Raw genomic sequence first — 14,351 nt, 5'->3', positions numbered from 1 at the left:
CAGTTGCTAGTGAGAAAACTGGCAGAAGCTGCCAAGTCAAGCTGATGCCTTGCTGTCTATTGCTTGTGGTCACACTGGGAAGACGCTTTGTATCTCTTCTGCCTCTGAACACAGCAGACCATTCATTTCTAACGGATTCCTTTTATGGGCAGGTAATCAGGTAAAACTGATACTTGTTATGCCGTGGCTGCTGGTAAAGGCTCAGTGTCGGCTGTGTGTGCACCCTTTTTACGCACCGGGTGGCAGATTTGGTTCTTTTTTTTAATTGTGGGAAAACACCACGTAACATAAGATTGACCATCTTAGCCATTTTTGAGCGTATGGTTCAGTGGGGTTCAGTATATTCACGTGGCTGTGCAACCATCACCACCATCCATCTCCAGAACTCTTGTCATCTTGTAAAATGGAAACTCTGTCTCCACTGCATTCAGTAGTAACTCCCTGTTCTCCCGTCACCCTCCTGGACCCCGGAAACCACCACTGTACTTTCTTTCTCTATGAATTTGACTCCTCTAGGTACCCACGTAAGTGGAGTCGTACAGTTTTTGTCCTTTGGTGACTCTCAGCTTCATGTTTTCAAAGTTCACTCATGTCGTAGCAACAGTCAGCATTTCCTTTTTAAGGCTGAGTAACGCTCCCCTGTATGTATGTGTGTATATATCTAGGCCCGTATGTATATTATCTGTATAGGACATTAGGGTTATCCATTCATTTGTTTGGGACACGTGGGCTTATTCCACCTTTTGGTCATTGTGAACAGTGCTGCTGTGACCATGGGTGTACGGATAATCTGTTTGCATCTCTGCTTTCATTTCCTTTGATTATATACTCAGAAGTGGTAATTCTGTTGCATTGTTTGAGGAACCACCATACTGTGTTCCCCAGTGGCACCATTTTATATTCCCACCAACAGTGCGCAAGGATTCCGAATTTCTTACAGCTTTATCAACACTTGTTATCTTCTGTTTTGGGGGGCTTTTTTGTTTTATTTTTTGATAGTGGGTGTGGGGTGAAGGTTCTGCTTTCTTTTGAATCAACGTTACGCTCCTTTTTCAAATTTTGTAAAATGTGGATGATGCTGCTGTACCCATGTCTGTGTGGGATTTTCCAGACACATGCCTCTGTTTCCATGCAGCATTGATTTCTCGTGTCTTCTGGGTTATCAAGGGAAGATGATTAGTTTTGTGTGATTTAGGACTGGAGTTGGCAAACTTTTTCTGTAAAGGGCCAGATAAGTAAATATTTTAGGCTTTGTGGGCCATATACGGCAAGTACTCAGCTCTGTTATTACAGAAGAACAGCAATAGATAGTATGTAAGCGAATGAGCTTGATTGTATCCCAATAAAACTTTATTTATAAAACCAGCCCAGGATAGCTTTGCCCGGGGAGGTATAGAGTTTGCCAACCCCTGTTTTAGGATATTCTGGTTTCTTTATTACTAAATAACAAAGATCCACAGTGCATAGGATCCAAGAAGGGCTCATGAAGACCACAAGTCTAGGACCTTCTAACCTGATCTGGGAAAGTTTCAGGAGGCCTATGAACCTCTTTAAATTGTAGGCATTACTTGTACGTGTGTGCATACTTTTTATTTCCTAGTGAGGGGGTTCATGGCCCTTTACCAAATTCTAAAGAGGTTAATAATCTGCAGAAAGTTTGGAACCCCTGAGTGCAGACCACCGTACAGTGAAGGAAGTCAGGTCAGAGAAGTTGCTAAGGGAACTGCCTGGGCGGACACTGAGAGAGTTGGTCCTCGAACCCCCGTCTCCTGTCTCTGAAGCCTGTGCTTTTTCCATTCCTGTGCTTTCTCTTAAATACTTGCAGAGTATTTAACTGCATCAGCTTATTCTTTGACATACCAGATGTCCAAGACATTGCCCTTTTTTTTTTTTTTTTTTTAAATCAGCTCATGGCTTAGGGGAAGAAGCTCAGCCCAGAGGAGTTCTCAAGGAGTCTTGGCTCTCCTGTTGCCTTCACGGCTGTGGCAGCTGGGAGGCCTTCTTGGCTAAGATTTCATTCAGACCTCCTATTAATTCACTCGACATTTACTTACCAAATAACACTGGGTTTTATAAGGTCACGAATCCCTGATTTACTAGGTGAGGGGAAGAAGTGCCAGCTCACGTTTGCGTTGATTTGTAGGCCTACCAGATGAACAAATGCTCCGCGGGACTGGCCAGAAAGGCAGCCGAGGAGGTGTCCCTCCAGACAGGTAAGGGCCGTCTGCGATGGTGATTCCTTTGAGATTTGCAATTATCATGTGCTGTCTTCACTGCGCTTTTTTCCTTCCGTGACAAGTGGCCCACTGGTAACACTGCAGACGCTGTTTCGTACTTGTGGGTAGGTGACTTCTTTGCAGTTTGATAATCAAGCCCTCCAGGGTCTCTGTGAATTGATTCTGTCCCTGTGGGCCTTGGGCTCAGGGTTTACTCTCTGTTTACTGTGGGTTCTAGCTTCACTTTGTAGCTGTAGCTACTTTGTATATTTATAGTTACAGCTTCTGATTTTTATAGTTAAGGTGATCTTTTCTCCTTTTGGAAGCACTTTATGAGGTAATTCAGGTGACAGCTGCCTGTTCTGGTTATTTCGATTAACATTAAGATACTTGATCTTATCGGGTATCTTTAAAGCTACCCTCATCCTTGTGATTGTCTTATGTAGGTTAAGAGCTGTTTTCTTAGGAGCATATTCCGCGTCCTATCCCTGATGTCCTTGAAGGCTCTGTGCAGCACACACAGGAGTGTGGCATGAGATCCAGCCTTGCTGGGACGTGAAAAGCGGCCTCTTGAAATAACTAACCTCCTGGCTGGCTGCCATAACATGACTTGGGTGCCAGCTGGTGGGGAGGCTCTGAAGGAGGGAAAGGAATGGAAGAAATCTATGGAGCCCCTTAAGATTTGAAAATGTGAAATTATTGCCAACGGGAGAAAATATAAAGGAAGATTGCTAGGAAGTGAGAGCATACTGATGAAGACGGAAGCAATTTATGGGAACTCTGCTTCTGGGAGATAGTGTTTAAATCCATGGACGTGCATACGCTGTTACTCCAACTGAGTCACAGGTCAGAGAATATGAAACCAGCGAAAGCAGGGAAAGATAGGATATTTTTCTTTTTACTTCTTTTTTTTTTTTTTTTTACTGATTTTTTTTTTTAATGTTTTTTTATTATATTATGTTAGTCACCATACAGTACATCCCTGGTTTCTGATGCAAAGTTCGATGATTCATTAGTTGCGTATAACACCCAGTGCACCATGCAATACGTGCCCTCCTTACCCATCACCAGCCTATCCCATTCCCCCACCCCCCTCCCCTCTGAAGCCCTCAGTTTGTTTCTCAGAGTCCATAGTCTCTCATGCTTCATTCCCCCTTCTGATTACCCCCCCTTTCTTTATCCCTTTCTTCCCCTACCGATCTTCCTAGTTCCTATGTTCCATAGATGAGAGAAATCATATGATAATTGTCTTTCTCTGCTTGACTTATTTCACTTAGCATTATCTCCTCCAGTGCCGTCCATGTTGCAGCAAATGTTGAGAACTTGTTCTTTCTGATAGCTGAGTAATATTCCATTGTATATATGGACCACAGCTTCTTAATCCAGTCATCTGTTGAAGGGCATCTTGGTTCCTTCCATGATTTAGCTATTGTGGACAATGCTACTATGAACATTGGGGTGCATATGGCCCTTCTCTTCACTACGTCTGTATCTTTGGGGTAAATGCCCAGTATTGCAATGGCTGGGTCATAGGGTAGCTCAATTTTGAACTTTTTAAGGGACTTCCGCACTGTTTTCCAGAGTGTCTGCACCAACCTGCATTCCCACCAACAATGTAGGAGGGATCCCCTTTCTCCACATCCTCTCCAACAATTGTGGTTTCTTGCCTTGTCAATTTTTGCCATTCTAACTGGCGTAAGGTGGTATCTTAGTGTGGTTTTGATTTGAATTTCCCTGAGGGCTAATGATTTTGAACATTTTTTCATGTGTCTGTTGGCCATTTGTATGTCTTCATTGGAAAAGTGTCTGTTCATATCTTCTGCCCATTTTATAATTTGTTTATTTATTTCTTGCGTATTGAATTTGAGAAGTTCTTTGTGGATCTTGGATACTAGTCTTTTATCTGTAGCATCATTTGCAAATATCTTCTCCCATTCCGTGGGCTGACTCTTAGTTTTTTTGATTGTTTCCTTGGCTGTGCAGAAGGTTTTTATCTTGATGTAGTCCCACATGTTCATTTTATCTTTTGTTTCTCTTACCTTTGGAGATGCGTAATGAAAAAGGTTGCTTTGGCCGATGTCGTAGAGGTTGCTGCCTATGTTCTCCTCTAGAATTTTGATGGATTCCTGTCTCACATCAAGGTCTTTCATCCATTTGGAGTTTATCTTTGTGTATGGTGTGAGAGAATGGTCAAGTTTCATTCTTTTGCATGTAGCTGTCCAATTTTCCCAGCACCATTTATTGAAGAGACTGTCTTTTTTCCACCGGATGTTTTTTCCTGCTTTATCAAAGACTAGTTGCCCAAAGAGCTGAGGGTCCATTTCTGGGGTCTCTATTCTGTTCCATTGGTCTGTGTGTCTGTTTTTGTGCCAGTACCATGCTGTCTTTGTGATCACAGCTTTGTAGTACAGCTCGAAATCCGGCATTGTGATGCCCCCAGCTTTGTTTTTCCTTTTCAACAGTTCCTTCGTGATTCGGGGCCTTTTCTGGTTCCATTACAAATTTAAGGACTATTTGTTCCAGTTCCTTGAAAAATGTCATCGGTATTTTGATCGGGATGGCATTGAAAGTGTAGATTGCTCTGGGTAGCATGGACATTTTAACTATGTTAATTCTTCCGATCCATGAGCATGGAATATTTTTCCATCTTTTTGTGTCTTCTTCAATGTCTTTCAAGAGTGATTTGTAGTTTCTAGAATATAGATCCTTTACGTCTCTGGTTAAGTTAATTCCAAGGAAACGTATGTTTTTTTTTTTTTTTAAAGATTTATTTATTTATTCGACAGAGATAGAGACAGCCAGCGAGAGAGGGAACACAGGCAGGGGGAGTGGGAGAGGAAGAAGAAGGCTCATAGCAGAGGAGCCTGATGTGGGGCTCGATCCTGGAACGCCAGGATCACGCCCTGAGCCGAAGGCAGACGCTTAACCGCTGTGCCACCCAGGCGCCCCGAAACGTATGGTTGTTGGTGCTATTGTAAATGGGATGGATTCCCTAATTTCTCTTTCTTCAGTCTCATTATTCGTGTATAGAAATGCAACTGATTTGTGAGCACTGATTTTGTATCCTGCCACATTACTGAATTGCTCTATAACTTCTAATAGTTTGGGAGTGGATTCTTTTGGTTTTCCATATAGAGTATCATGTCATCTGCGAAGAGAGACAGTTTGACTTCTTCTTTGCCGATTTGGATACCTTTTATACCTTTTTGTTGTCCGATTGCTGTTGCAAGGACTTCTAGTACTATGTTGAATAATAGTGGCGAGAATGGGCATCCTTGTCATGTTCCTGATCTTAAGGGAAACGCTTCCAGCTTTTCCCCGTTGAGAATAATATTTGCTGTATGTTTTTCATAGATGCCTTTTATGATCTTGAGAAATGTACCGTCTATTCCTACACTCTGAAGGGTTTTAATCAGAAACGATGCTGTATTTTGTCAAATGCTTTTTCTGCATCTATTGAGAGAATCGTATGACTTCTGAATTTTTGTTTCTGGATAAAATCTATGACACTGATAGATTTGTGAATGTTGAACCACCCTTGCATCCCAGGGATGAATCCCACTTGGTCGTGATGGATAATCCTTTTAATGTACAGTTGGATTCTATTAGCCAGGATCTTGTTGAGGATTTTGGCGTCCATATTCATTAGGGAAATCAGTTTATAATTCTCCTTTTTGTTGGGGTCTTTGCCTGGTTTGGGGATCAAGGTAATATTGGCCTCATAGAATGAGTTTGGTAGCTTTCCTTCTGTTTCTATTTTTTGAAATAGCTTTAGGAGAATAGGTATTATTTCTTCTTTGAATGTTTGGTAGAATTCCCCAGGAAAACCATCCGGGCCTGGAGTCTTATTTTTTGGAAGATTGTTTATCACTGACTCAATTTCTTCATAATTAATTGGCCTGTTTAAAAAATCAATTTCTTCCTGTTTCAGTGTTGGTAGTTTATGGGTTTCCAGGAAGGCCTCCATCTCTTCCAGATTGCTTAATTTATTGGCATAAAGCTGTTGATAAAAGTTTCTAATAATCCTTCCAATTTCATTGGTGTTGGTTGTGACCTCTCCTTTTTCATTCATAATTTTATTAATTTGGGTCCTTTCTCTATTCTTTTGGATAAGCCTTGCCAGAGGTCTGTCAATTTTATTAATTCTCTCAAAGAACCAGTTTCTAGTTCTGTTGATCTGCTCTACTGTACTCCTGGTTTCTAATTTGTTGATTTCTGCTCTAATCTTGGTCAGCTGCTTTCTCGTGTGTGGATTAGGCCTGTCCCTCTGTTGCTGTTCCAGGTTCTTGAGGTGAGAATATAAAAACTGCATTTTAGATTTTTCTATTCTTTTGAGTGAGGCTTGGATGGCTATGTATTTCCCCCTTAGGACTGCCTTTGTAGTATCCCATACGTTTTGGACCGTCGTGTTTTCATTCTCGTTGGTCTCCATAAATTAATTTGATTTTTGATTTCCTGTTTTATCGAATCATTCCTGAGCAGGATGGTTCTTAGTCTCCAAGTGTTTGAGTTTTTCCAAATTTTTCCTTGTGGTTGAGTTCCATTTTCAGAGCGTCGTGGTCTGAGAATATGCAGGGAATAATTTCAGTCTTTTGGTATCAGTTGAGACCTGTTTTGTGTCCCAGAAGATGGTCTATTCTTGAGAATGTTCCATGGGCATTAGAATAGAATGAGTATTCTTTGGTTCTGGGGTGTAGTGTTCTATATATATCTATGAGGTCCAACTCGTCAAGGTTGGCATTCAAAGCCTTTGTTCCTTTACTGAGTTTTTGCAAGGGTGTTCTGTCTATTGCTGAGAGTGGAGTGTTGAGGTCCCCTACTATTAATGTATTTTTATCTATATGTCTGTTTATTCTGGTTAAGAGTTGGCTTGTTTGTCTTGCTGCTCCCCGTTGGGGGCATAGATATTTATAATTGTCATCTCCACTTGTTGGATACATCCTTTAAGAATAATATAGTGCCCTTCTGTGTCTCTAACTATAGTCTTTAGTTTAAAATCCAGTCTGTCTGATATGAGAATTGCTACCCCAGCTTTCTTTTGAGGTCCATTGGCATGAAAGATGGTATTCCATCCCTTTACTTTCAGTCTGAATGTATCTTTAGGTTCAAAATGAGTCTCTTATAGACAGCAAATGGATGGATCATGTCTTTTTATCCAATATGCAACCCTGTGGCATTTATGGGAGCATTCAGGCCATTTACGTTGAGACTGAGTATTGAGAGAGATGATTTTATTTTTTATTTTTTTTTAAAGATTTTTTTTTTTAAAGATTTTATTTATTTATTAGACAGAGATAGAGACAGCCAGTGAGAGAGGGAACACAAGCAGGGGGAGTGGGAGAGGAAGGAGCAGGCTCATAGCGGAGGAGCCTGATGTGGGGCTCGATCCCAGAACGCCGGGATCACACCCTGAGCCGAAGGCAGGCGCTTAACCGCTGTGCCACCCAGGTGCCCCGAGAGATATGATTTTAATGATGCCATGTTGCCAGTAAAGTCTTTGTTTCTACAGATTGTGACTGTCCGTTCTGTATCACTCTTGGGGCCTTTTTACTTTTATAGATCCCCCCTTAATATCTCCTGTAGGGCTGGTTTCATGGTTACGAAATTTGTCAATGACTGGCGATTCTGGAAGGTCTTTATCTCTCCATCAATTCTGAATGACAGCCTTGCTGGATAAAGGATCCTTGGCTGCATGTTTTTCTCTGAAAGAGCTTTAAAAATGCCCCCCAACATTTTCTCTCATTCCAGGTCTGTGTAGACAGGTCTGATGTAATCCTGATACTTTTGCCTTGGTACGTGAGAAATTTCTTTGCCCTGGCCGCTTTCAATACTGTATCCTTGGATCTAATATTTGCGAAATGCACTATGACGTGACGTGGCGTAGGTTTGTCGTGGTTGAGCTTGGGAGGGGTCCTCTCTGCCCTTTGGGCACGAATGCTTGTTTCCTTTGCTAGATTAGGTAAGTCTTTAGCTACAAATTGTTCAAATATCTCTTCTAGACCTCTGTTTTTCTCCACCCCCTCGGGGATGCCGATGATTCTGACATTGGATCGTTTCATTGAGTTAGTAATCTCCCGTAACCTACATTCCTGAGCGTGGATTTTTTTGAGTCCAGATTCTATTTTAGCTTTCTCTTCTACTAACCCATCCTCCAATTTGCTAATACGTTCTTCTGCCTCATTCACCCTGGGTGTCAGAGCCTCTAGTTTTGCCTGCATTTGGCTCATAGAATTTTCAATTTCTGCCAGATTCGCTCTCATTTCCGCTCTTAGTGATTCTATATTTTCATTAACATTTTCGTTAGTACTTTTTTCAAGTCTACACATCATCTTGACCATTGTTACTCTGAATTCCATTTCTGATAATTTGGTTATATCCATAGCCATTAGTTAGTTCTGTGGCAGAGGCCACAGACTCATTGTCTTTTCTTTGCTGGAGGGATTTCTCCTTCTCGTCATTCTGATGAGGAGAGGTTGCGGGGTGTCCAGAGCTCAAATTATTGTCCGGTACCCAGGCCGTGCGCCCTTGTTTTATAGGGATCTTAGGGATGTGGGCTTCTTGATTTTTCAGCCTGCCTCCGGGTGGGGGAGGGCTTTCCGCGCCGATACTCAGGCAACCCTATTTAGGTAGAGTCTCTGTGCCCCCTGCGAGGGGGGATGGGAATGGGCACACTGTGAGCCCGTATTTCCAGGCTTTTGTTCTCTGGCGGCTTTCCCTGGCGGTTTGCTGTGCCTCTTCTGAGAGTCAGAGCAGCAGTGGCCGAATCTCAGCCTCTGTCTCAGAACAGAGCGATCGCGGACCGTTCTCCACTGATATTCTTTTTTTTTTTTTTTAAAGATTTTATTTTATTTATTCGACGGAGATAGAGACAGCCAGTGAGAGAGGGAACACAAGCAGGGGGAGTGGGAGAGGAAGAAGCAGGCTCATAGCAGAGGAGCCTGATGTGGGGCTCGATCCCATAACGCCGGGATCACGCCCTGAGCCGAAGGCAGACGCTTAACCGCTGTGCCACCCAGGGGCCCCTCCACTGATATTCTGACCACTTTAACTCTGTTTCTGTTGGTGCTGCTCAACCCTGCAGCGTCCCGGGATGTGCGCCCCACACCCAGCATCCCAGCCCTCACTTCCAGGGCCGGGGCATCTCTGTCCTTTGTGTTTCTAACACCGCCAGCCACCAGCCGCCCCTGCGCGCTCCCGGAGCTCCTGGTCTCAGTCTGGTTCCAGTGAGCACACTGGAGCTCCGTGAGAAGTCTGGTGGCACGGGCTCCCCGCTCACGGTCCCAGGCTGTTCTCTCGCAAGTCCGCGAGTCCTCCCGCTCCCCCGTGCAGGTGGCTACTGCTTCCCGGCGCCCGAATGCAGTGGCTCCAAGGATATTTTTCTTATACACACTTTATTGTTTAGCTTTGGGGAAGGTGACTGTTCAAAGGCTGGGTTAGGAACTCATTGGTAGTCTTCTCCAGTTAAATTGTAAAACGTAACCCAGGTTACTGAGTGGTTACCATCAGCAGAGGTAATGAGCCGTGTACGCCCAGCTTTGGTTATGACATGTAGATGAACCTAACTTTTGAGGCTCTTTTAGAAGCACCTGGACTCTAGCCTGGAGGAAAGGTTACTAAAGAATTTTTAAAAGAATGCTTACAGTAAGATTTGATCTGTTTCATACTTTAATTTTAGGCTTTATAATTGTTAATCTTGATTTAATAGTTTCTCCCCAGTGAAGGGCCTACAGCACGATACTGGAGAGCATTTCAAGTTGAATGCTATTGTGAGGAGCTTTTGTAGAATCTTTAAGTTCAGAACTTTCAAGATTCCTTAAGAATAAGGGGAGATAGGGTGGGGGAGTGGGCTAGCCTGGTGATAGGTAGTAAGGAGGGCACGTGTTGCAATGAATGCTGGGTATTACAGGCAAACGATGAATCACAGAACACTACATCAAAAACTGATGATGTACTGTATGGTGACTAACATAACGTAATAAAAAAATAAAATAAATTTTATAGGAGAGATTAGTCTGCTACCAGAATTCTTTTAATGGTGGTACCCCTAGAAATTCTGTTATATCTCTTGAATTTAATGGTCATACAAAGCTAGCCCTGACTTTCCTGGGGGCCAGAGTAAATTGGGAAATATGATGGGTTAAATAGCTTTTGCTGCCTAGTAGGAGGAAATATACCCATTAATAAAATTTAACAATAAAACAAAAACAAAACAAACAGAAAAAGAGTAAGGGGAGAGAATTTATCCAAACATGGGTGTGGAGATAGAAAAGGCTTAGTTACTAAAATGCTTTGAGGCCAGATAGGAAAAGATTTGGAGTTTTTTGCATGGGCTTGGCAATCATCTGTACAAATCCCTGTATTTCATAGTTTTTGCAGTGGGGTCGGGGATAGCTCCCATCCTCAGATACACATTTGCAGTCAGGTCTGTGCACTGAGGGCATACGGGGTGTGATAGAGACTATAAAGAGTCTCTTGTTGGTTCAGGAGAGGTCAAGTTTTATTGTCAATGAATTAAGAAAATAATTTGTGCCTTTGTATTTCTGAGTTGTGGATAAAGGATTATAGACCTGTGTTCCAGGGGAAAATCTTATAGCCTGTTGAGTCATAACCAAAAGGTCAAGCTATTTAGAAATTTTTACACTTGTTTTTTTTTTTTTCCCAAAGGAATTAAGAGGTTTGTGGCAGGAGCTCTGGGTCCAACTAATAAGACACTGTCAGTGTCTCCGTCGGTGGAGAAACCAGATTACAGGAACATTAGTGAGTATCATAAATAATCTTTGACCTCCTGCAAGTATATCTGTGTTTCAGTGATCTCAAAATCTGTGAAATGGGATCAGTAACAGGCTCTGCCTCAGGGTTATTGTGGCTTAATGGACATAAAGGGCTTACAACAATCCCTAGAATGTAGTAAACATCTAAATAAAAAGTCAGATTTTATTATTAGTAGTACTATTATTATTATTATTTTGAGTTTGCTTTCAATTGTACATGGTATTGTGATCATGCTTCTTTATCAGCTGAGGAAATAAAACTAATCAAGAGAAAACTTTAAACTGAGAAGTTGAGCAAATACGGACACCAGGCCTTGGTCTATTATAGAGTAGCCCACCAGGCCCCCATTTTATGTCAGAAAGCACTCCAAACTATATAAACATAACTAGCATTGTTGACATTATAAACTAGCATACATAAACATACTTACATTGAGATATTATGAAAAGTCTAGACATCTAGGTCAATTTCTTAAGCATCAAGACAATGAAATACAAAAAGAATTAAACTTAGCTAAATAGTACTGGTACTTTGTATGGTGGTGAAGAAATTTGTTCAGATGACAAGTTCAGGCAAGTATGGTTTGTAGGTTTTTGGTTCTAGGACTTTTCATGTGGTGATATCATAGTTCTTCACCAGTGGTTGCTCATACCGGGCTTATGCGTGGTCGATGCCCTCTCTGGTCTAGGTATGACCACGAGGGGCTAAGTTTTCCTTTCTCTTTTGCTGTATACATCAAGCATAAAGGTACTACTGGGGTTTTTCTATTGCATATCCAAGCTTTTTTCTTTTTTTATTGGGAGGTGAATGGGGAGAGGGATGACCTCTCAAATGGAAATGGACAACTCAAGATGTTTGTAACAAAAATTGTACCCAGGAATGATTGAACGCTTTATTTCAGACTGAAATTGCCCCACAAGGCAGGTTTTTCTCAGGCAAGAGTGAAGTCGACAGCACTGAAGCCTTTTACCACAGCGAGTGTGAGAGAATGTGACTAGACCCGCCATGTTCCCAAGGCAGGGTGACGTGTTTCTCTACTTGTGCTCACACTCGTCCCTTAACTGACTGATTAGAACCGTCCCTGGGAAGAATGATCTGCTTGAAAGATGTTGAAAGGAAGGTACAGGGCTCACGAAACCATGTACCTTCCTGCTCGCTCACTCACTCTCAGCTTGTACGTGGGAAGTGGAGGTTGTGTGGTGAGTGTTCAGGAGGAGCTGTGTTCAGTGTACAGGTTTCGTGAACATCACTGCCCCATTTCTTCTTTTGGTTTCTCACAAAAGGTGATGTTGTCCTTAAATTAAGCATTGGAAACCAGCAGTGGTTAGTTGACAGGTGCCAGGCCTGAACACAGCGTGTCCTGGCCATTGAGAGGATTTTGATGACTGACGTCCTGGATGTGATTTATTTTTTGCAGCATTTGATGAACTCGTTGAAGCATACAAAGAGCAGGCCAAAGGGCTTCTGGATGGTGGGGTTGATATCTTACTCATTGAAACTATTTTTGATACCGCCAATGCCAAGGTGAGTTAAGGGAGATGATAGGGACAGTCGGGATGGGAGCTGTGATGAATCCCCCAATGGGGCGAGAAGACCATCACAGCCACTGTCAAAGTTTAATAAAAGTCTTCTGTTCCATTCTATTCATGAGCATGTCTAGTTGAGGCCAGTAGGATGAGAAAAACTTCAGAAGATTATCTTTTTAATTTTCAAAAACATTTTTTTGAAATTATGAAAGTAAATACACATATAGCTGTTAGGTGCACATATGCAGATACAGTAAATATATACACACGGTTCTAAATTTAAAAGGTACATAAATGTATAGAGTGAAAAGTAAATATCCTTCCTTCTCCTGTTCCCTGGGCATCCAGGTCTTTCCTGGGACAGCTACTGTTACCAGCGTGGGGGTCCTGATAGAGATGCTGCACCGGTATAGGATAGTGTGACGGAACATTCCTCTGATGACTGAGGGACAGGTTGCCCCTCTGATGCGTCTGGAATTTATTTTGGAGTGAGGAACATGGTAGAGATCTAACTAGGTACTCTCTTTCTCTAAGGTTTACCTAGTTTTCTTAACACCATCTATTAAATATCCTACCATTTCCCGGTGATAGGAATTGTGTGGGATGTTACCCATACCACCCTAAATTCAGAAGCGCATCTGGGTAGAATCTATTCCAGTCATCTGTCTGATGTCACACTCCCATCCTGCTCTTTTCTGTAACATTGCGATTAAAATACATCTTGAATAACTGGTAGGCTTTCCTAACCTCCCTCCCCTTCTGTTTTTCCCCCAGAATTTCCCTGGCTTTTCTTCCTTGTTTATTTTCCCGTAAGATCTTTAGGATCAATTTGGCTAGTTTTAAAAATAAAATAAAGTAAAATAAAATTCTCATATTGTTGATTTGGTAACTTTCTCTGCAAAAGAACCTATGAAGAAGCACATCCCCATGAAGAGACACATTAAGGACAGGTTGCATTGTGACTTCAGTACATTGTGAAAATGTGCATATCTTAGAATCAGGAAACAGAGTGATCAAAAGAAGAAGATGTTCACTGGAACTCAGTGCAACGTGGGCGTGCCCAGAGTCACTTGGTTCCTTTACAGCCCGTTCTGCGCTCTGTCTCGTTGGCAGTGGTGCCCGCTGTCCGTGTCTGCACCTCCCATGTATCTGTGAGGATGTGCAGGGTGGAGGCACCCTTAGTTAGCTGTTTTTAGTTTCGACTGGGAGAGGGAAGAAAGAGCATAGCTCTTGGGCTCCTCTTGAGAGGAGACAGCAGCTCGTAGGTAAACTCTGAGCCGGCATCTGTTCTGTGTCAGTGTGCACCGTGTTGTACTTGAGAAGGGGGTGTCGGGATCACACCTGACAGGGAGGACCTGCTTCTTCCCCCGAGAAGGCGATGTTGATCTCATCTAAAGAGGTTTTGGGAAAGGGGGTATTCTGATCAGCCAGTCAGACTGACCGGGGACAGAGTCTCTCAGAAATAAAGATGTCCTCCTTTTTGCCCCTGACAGGCAGCCTTGTTCGCACTCCAGACACTTTTTGAAGAGGAGTATTCCCCCCGGCCTATCTTCGTAAGTTCTGAAGTCTACATGATGACGATTTTTGTCTTTTATTAATACTATTTGGAGGGTAGGGTTTTTGTTTTCCTGGCGTAGGAGAACTATCTTTAGTATCTTTAAGGAACCACCCACTTCAGCTTCCTCTGTTCACCTTCCTCCTACCAGCAGCTCGAGACCAGTAGCAGTCTCAGCTCTGGAGATGCGAAGAAGGTGACCCCGAAAGTGGTTGGTGGAAGGCATGCCATTCGAAAGAATCCTGGCTGAATTAGTCCCCTGAAGTCAAAGGCTTTGGGACT

At 42.6% G+C, this 14,351-nt stretch overlaps 1 protein-coding gene across 7 annotated transcripts in view; it reads left to right on the top strand.

Moving 5' to 3' along the window:
* The window catches only part of MTR (5-methyltetrahydrofolate-homocysteine methyltransferase), a 109,006-nt gene that overhangs the window by 8,291 nt on the left and 86,364 nt on the right, over nt 1-14,351 (top strand). For all 7 annotated transcript variants that reach the window (XR_006410063.3, XM_026504033.4, XM_048218956.2 and 4 more), the window contains 4 exons: nt 2,144-2,213; nt 10,881-10,973; nt 12,406-12,512; nt 14,008-14,067. Coding sequence is in view for 6 of the 7 variants with exons in the window: in XM_026504033.4 (XP_026359818.1) it covers nt 2,144-2,213; nt 10,881-10,973; nt 12,406-12,512; nt 14,008-14,067 (330 nt within the window). In the remaining variant the exon portion in view is untranslated. The remainder of the gene's footprint in view (nt 1-2,143; nt 2,214-10,880; nt 10,974-12,405; nt 12,513-14,007; nt 14,068-14,351) is intronic.

This window comes from Ursus arctos, unplaced genomic scaffold (genome assembly GCF_023065955.2).
Source record: "Ursus arctos isolate Adak ecotype North America unplaced genomic scaffold, UrsArc2.0 scaffold_7, whole genome shotgun sequence".
Taxonomy (NCBI): Eukaryota; Metazoa; Chordata; class Mammalia; order Carnivora; family Ursidae; genus Ursus; species Ursus arctos.
Note: the sequence above shows the minus strand (reverse complement) of the source record. Positions and strands in the feature narration are given on the sequence as shown.